The 5648-nt window shown below is 65.0% G+C and overlaps 1 protein-coding gene across 4 annotated transcripts in view; it reads left to right on the plus strand.

Moving 5' to 3' along the window:
* RNPS1 (RNA binding protein S1, serine-rich domain) overlaps positions 1 to 5249 on the plus strand; it is a 6743-nt gene extending 1494 nt beyond the window's left edge. Inside the window, exons 1-8 of one of the 4 annotated variants that reach the window (XM_012731739.1) lie at positions 36 to 280; positions 426 to 613; positions 839 to 994; positions 1266 to 1457; positions 1749 to 1851; positions 1979 to 2132; positions 4208 to 4349; positions 4571 to 5249. In XM_012731739.1, the coding sequence (XP_012587193.1) occupies positions 543 to 613; positions 839 to 994; positions 1266 to 1457; positions 1749 to 1851; positions 1979 to 2132; positions 4208 to 4349; positions 4571 to 4670 (918 nt within the window). In that variant the 5' untranslated portion in view covers positions 36 to 280; positions 426 to 542 and the 3' untranslated portion in view covers positions 4671 to 5249. Of the gene's footprint in view, positions 1 to 35; positions 281 to 425; positions 614 to 838; positions 995 to 1265; positions 1458 to 1748; positions 1852 to 1978; positions 2133 to 4207; positions 4350 to 4570 lie in introns of those variants that run through there. The other 3 variants (XM_012731740.1, XM_012731738.1, XM_004692168.2) reach the window with 3 other exon arrangements.
* Positions 5250 to 5648: the final 399 nt, after the last annotated feature.

Here is a 5648-nt window from a genome sequence, read left to right on the forward strand (position 1 = left end):
GGTGCAGCCGCCCCCTGCCCCGTGTCTCCCCCCGCTTTATTTTTTAGAAACGTGCGAGTAGACGGAAGCTGCAAGCGGGGTGCGGGGGAACCGTCGCTGCTCCCCGCCACCGCCGGCCCCTGGCGCGCGCCTGCCCGCCGCCGTTTCCGTGCGGTTCCGAGCGAGCCGCGGGCTGGTTGGCTGCTCCCCAGCGCTCCGACGGGCGCCGGGCGGTGTCTCGCCCTCCCCGGGGGCTGCGAGGGGGCCGCCGCCAGCCGGGTCGCGCAGAACCAGAGCTTCAGTGAGCCCCCTGGGCTGTTCTGGGCGCGGCGCCTCGGCCTCGGGTGGGCGCTGCTTGGCGGGGCCCGCCCGCGCCCTGTGCAGAGTGGGTGGGCGCCGCGCCTGTCGGTGCGTTCACTCTGTAAACCCTTTTATCTTGTCATCAGGCTGCACTTGGGCGTAAATTGCAATCGATTAGGGATCGTTTCTCAGACTCAAGTTAGAAGTGAGAGTTCAGATAAGTGAGGCCGCCATTGCTGCTTTGAACACCTGAGAAGGGGAGAATGGATTTATCAGGAGTGAAAAAGAAGAGCTTGCTAGGAGTCAAGGAAAATAATAAAAAGTCCAGCACTAGGTAATCCCTCTGTCAGATTGTTCAGTGCTATGTGGGGTGCTCACTGCCAGCACCTGCAGAGAGGGGAAGCTCGCGGACGCGCACACTGCAGCGAGAGTGTCCTCAGCCCAGCGCGACTCGCTCCGTGGTGGCCGGGACCTCTGGCCCTCTGGAGTCCCCCTCTTGGGTGGTGCTAGCGCGGAGGGCTCGTGAGGGCGGGCGCTCACACGCTGCCTCACCGCCCAGGGCGCCTTCTCCGACCAAACGCAAGGACCGCTCTGACGAGAAGTCCAAGGACCGCTCCAAAGATAAAGGGGCCACCAAGGAGTCGGGCGAGAAGGACCGCGGCAGGGACAAGACCCGGAAGCGGCGCAGCGCGTCCAGCGGGAGCAGCAGCACCAGGTGGGGCTGAGGGGCCGCTGCCGCCACCCCCTCCCCGGGGCGCGCTGCCGGGGGCGGGGCCCCTCAGGTGGGCCTCTTTGGGAGCTGTGGCGGGAGGCCCTGGCTAGAGTTGGCTTCCCCGCGGTGAAACTGGCCCGGGGGACGCTCGCTGCGCCCAGCCGAGGGGGCTTCAGGAGGCGGAGGCCCAGGGGGCGCACGGGCTGGCTCGTGCCGAGGAGTGCCGCCGGCCGCCCGCCGCTGTGGTCCAAGACGGCCTCCGTCTCACCCTCAGGTCTCGCTCCAGCTCTACCTCCAGCTCGGGCTCCAGCACCAGCACGGGCTCCAGCAGCGGCTCCAGCTCCTCCTCGGCCTCCAGCCGCTCGGGCAGCTCCAGCACATCGCGCAGCTCCAGCTCCAGCAGCTCCTCCGGCTCTCCCAGCCCTTCTCGGCGCAGACACGACAACAGGCGGCGGTCCCGCTCCAAGTGAGTGTCGTCCGGCCCCCGGCCCTCCAGCTCGGGGCTTATCTGGGAACTTAGTTTACAAACGGGAACGAGACAGCCGCGGTCATCCGGCCGCAGCAGACCCGCGGGAGGCCTTTGTCTGGAAAGGCGCAGCGCCACGCGTCGGTGGTGGCCGTGGCAGGGGCGACGCGCCGCTGCCCGCGGGAAGCGTCCTGCTCAAGGGCACGGCTAGGCTAGCGGCCGGCGTCCCCGCTCAAACGGGGCTGCCCACTCGTTGATTGTCTGGTGTTCGGGCTTTTTTCCCTCGGTCAGATCCAAGCCACCGAAAAGAGATGAAAAGGAAAGGAAAAGGCGCAGCCCTTCCCCTAAGCCCACCAAGGTGCACATCGGGAGGCTCACCAGGAACGTGACCAAGGTGAGGGCCTCCGCAGCAGGGCGGGCCCCTCTGGGCGCCTCCGCCCACGTGTCCGGGTGTCGGCCCCAACGTGTGCGGCCATGGTGGGCAGCCCTGACTCCTGGCTGGGTGTGGCACTCTCCCCTAGGACCACATCATGGAGATCTTCTCCACCTACGGGAAGGTCAAGATGATCGACATGCCCGTGGAGAGGATGCACCCGCATCTCTCAAAAGGCTACGCGTACGTCGAGTTTGAGAACCCGGATGAAGCGGAGAAGGCGCTGAAGCACATGGACGGAGGTGGGTGACCGCCAGCAGCCCTCTGCCCCCCTGCCCCGCCCCCACTAGAGGCCGTCAGAGCTGGTGTCCAGCCTGCTGTCCGCTCCACACCCAGTGGGTGTGGTTCCCACAGGCGTGTTTTACGGAACAGTACTCTCAGGGTAAAGCTCTCCAAATATTACTGTCAGCGTTTCAAGAGTTTTCCGATTTGTCTGAAGCCTAAAAACGACACGAAGGGTTTTGGTAAAGGGCATATCCCGGGCAGCATGAGCTGTTTGTGTGAAAAGGTTCCTTCAATCCTCTGAGTCATTTTCTCCTTCACTGACATTTCAGCAGCGTCGGGGGTGCTTTGCGGAATTCGCCCGTTTCGTCCCCTTCCTGAAGTCTAGCTTCTGAGCTGTGTGGGCGCAGTGAGTCCCCAGCCTGTGGGCACGGGGAGTGCTTTCTGATGGCTTCTTTCGTTTTCCAAGTCACCATTGAGCAGCTGGGGTGTCTGCCTCACTGTGGGTGCCAGAGCCAGGGCCCAGGGCCAGCACTGCCCACGCGTGGGCTGCCGTGCCACATGGGAGGACGCGGACTAGCCCGCCTCGGGGTCTTGGGTGGCCAGTCTCCGGCCCAGTGGAATTTGGCCAGCAGGCGGTGCTCTGTGCTCGCTATGCACCACTGCATCCCGCTGCGTCGGTCGGCTTTTGCCCTCGTGGTCACCCCCGCGTGAGGGCCATCAGTCCCTCAGTACGACGCCGTCCGAGCATTCGCAGAGACGAGACGTGGGCACGCGGGGGTGGGGTGGGGTGTGTGGTTAGCTGCTCCGTGTCCTAAGAGAATTGTGTCCCTGTTTTGTTCTTAAACTGCTGCAGGTGACCCCTCCGCATGGGCGCCAGTAGGGCGGGGAGGGTGTGGCTGGTACTGGCCGCCGGACACAGGTAGCTTTATCTCTTCCTGCCAGTCAGTGCCATGAAACCCCTTATTTGGGCGTCTGGCGGGGCCGCCGCAGGGCCTGTCACTCTGCGTAAGCCCACACGGCGCACATGGCGCTGCCTGTGTGAGGGGAGCCCGCCACCCTCTCACCAACCATTCTGGGGGCTCTTGGTGGGAACCACCAGGAAGACGGTGGCTGCAAAGGAGGAGGAGAGTTGCTAGAGCCTGTAGCTTCTGGGTGCCAGCTGGGGGTGATCGGGCCAGCCGCTGCACTACTGGGCGACTTGCCCACAGCTGCCCACCTTGAAACCTGACACAGAGCATGACCCCTTGTTGGCCAGAAAGGGGCCCATGCCTGCAGTGGCGGCACACTGAGCTGGGCACAGCTGTGGGAGGTGCAGCGCTGCTCACGGTTCCTTGGGGGTTCTGGTGCCCCCAGAATACAGAACAGACTGGTGAACAAGTGAGTGGCGCCAAGGTTTCTGTAATAAAACCGGCTCAGGCTTCTGTTTTCTTATGAAACAGGGCAGCCTCCACCCTACGGCCCCCGGGGAACGACACAGCTGTGTTTGGCCCCCCTAGGTTGGAGTGTGTGGTGGCCCCCCAGGGTCCTGGATCTGTGGCCCAGTTTCCTTGGCTCACCCCCAGGCACTGCAGGTCGCCCCTGGAGCCATGGCCTAGCCCCGTGGTACCACTGAGCTGGTTTTCAGTGCTGGCTGTGGGTGGTCATTTCTCTGGGTCACTTTTTCTAAATTTCTCAGGCAAATTAATTCCTGCCATCTGAGTCTCTGCACCTTGCCGCTCCCCCAGAGGCGTCTCCTGAGCCCACTTATCAGGACTGGCCCACAATGGGGCACGGTCCCCCCAGCCTCTGCTTCAGGCCCTGGCCACCCCGGTTCTTACCTCACTTCTGCCGCAGCTCCTCACAGGCCTTCCTGCCGGGTCTTCCGGCCTCTTGCTCCTCCTCCACGTGGTGGTTCCACCTGCCGTCAGGCTTCAGCCTTAGATGTCTCCTCTGAGAGCCCGTCAGATCTGCGCCTGCATGTTCTCTTGGGGGAACTCCCTTCACAGTGGCCTGTTCCTGCTGGGTCCTGCCGCCCGTGCTCAGCTTTGGTGCGGTCAGTGGCCCTTCCTAGCGTCGCTGCTTGCTCGTTGCAGCTTGATCCCTTTTCCCACAGGACAAATTGATGGCCAGGAGATCACGGCCACTGCTGTGCTGGCCCCCTGGCCTCGGCCACCCCCAAGGCGTTTCAGCCCCCCCAGGAGGATGCTGCCTCCGCCCCCCATGTGGCGCCGCTCACCCCCACGGATGAGGAGACGGTGAGCCTGCCTGGGGTCTCGTGCACAACGGAGGGGCCGGCTTGGGTTTGTTGACACCGAGCAGCGGACATGGCTGGAGGCCCCGCGCCCACGCCGTCCGGCCGGTCCTTCCACCATCTGGGTTCCTTCAGGGGAGGAAGATCAGGGCCCATCCTGCTTGGTGGGAGCTGCTCTGGGGGGTCCTGGCTTCCTGGCGTCTGACATCTCTCCTCCTCCCGCAGGTCACGCTCCCCTCGGCGCAGATCCCCCGTGCGCCGGCGCTCACGCTCCCCCGGCCGCCGCCGCCACCGGAGCCGCTCCAGCTCCAACTCCTCCCGATAGGCCACAGGCGGGCCCCCCGCGCTGCCCCTGTAACTTAAGTCCCGTCCAGCTCCGTGTCGTCACTTTTCTAGCCGAAGGCCGCCGGAGGAGCGAGATCCCCCGCTCGGCAGGCTGCAGCGAGTCCTCGAAGGCTCCGGCTCCGGACTGCTGGTTTGGGGCGGCGCCTCACGATGCCCCCAGTTCTCTGGCGAGAAAGCGCCGTGTTTCCAGTTGCCGAGAAAGTTCCGTGGCAGGGCTGCTGCCGGAGTGCCGCCCCCGAGCCCCTTCTGCAGCTCCCCGGCCTGCCCAGGCTCCCCCTCTGACCCTGGGCCAAGCGCCGGAAGAGCCCTCGCCCGGCGGGCTGCGCCCCGCTTCCCCTCGGACCTGGGAGCAGCCCCAGCTCTGCAGGGTCCCGGGTCCCCGTTGGTGTCACTCGTGGTTTGCAGGTCACCTCGGCAGCTTGTACATTGCTCTCCTGTTGGCTTCTGTTGTACAGTCCGTGCTATAAAATTCGTTTTGAGATTTGTAACTTCCTCGCAGTTTAGACCATGTTGTGTTGGTGCTGTTGTGCAGGGTGTTGAATAAACTAGGTTAGCTGCAGACGGCTCCTGCCTCCTTCGGGGGACCAGGGCTGCCCAACAGGCCCCGCCCCTACCTGAGGCCACCCACCAGGCCGCCTGGCTGGAAACCTCCCTTCTGGCCGCCAGGGCGCTGGGCTGGGGCATCCCCTCGAGGGCGGGGCTTCCGCAGGAGCTGAAGAGGTGTGGGGTCTGCCCACCCTCGCGTCCACCCCTCGATTTTCCTGAGCCCCCTCGCTGGTCCAGTCCTTCCCTTGGTCCAGAGCATGGTAGTGTCTGAGCAAGGGGCTTGTGGGGCCTCCAGACTGCCACCCTGCGGCACTTCCCAGTGTGTGGGGCCACCCTGCCGGGATCCCAGCCTGGGGGGACCGAGCGCCCGGGGAGGGTGGGCCCGCGGGCGGGCCGGGGGTGGGGCTGTGGG

The sequence above is a fragment of the Condylura cristata genome, unplaced genomic scaffold, assembly GCF_000260355.1.
Source record: "Condylura cristata isolate star-nosed mole 26May11 unplaced genomic scaffold, ConCri1.0 scaffold00032, whole genome shotgun sequence".
Classification (NCBI taxonomy): domain Eukaryota; kingdom Metazoa; phylum Chordata; class Mammalia; order Eulipotyphla; family Talpidae; genus Condylura; species Condylura cristata.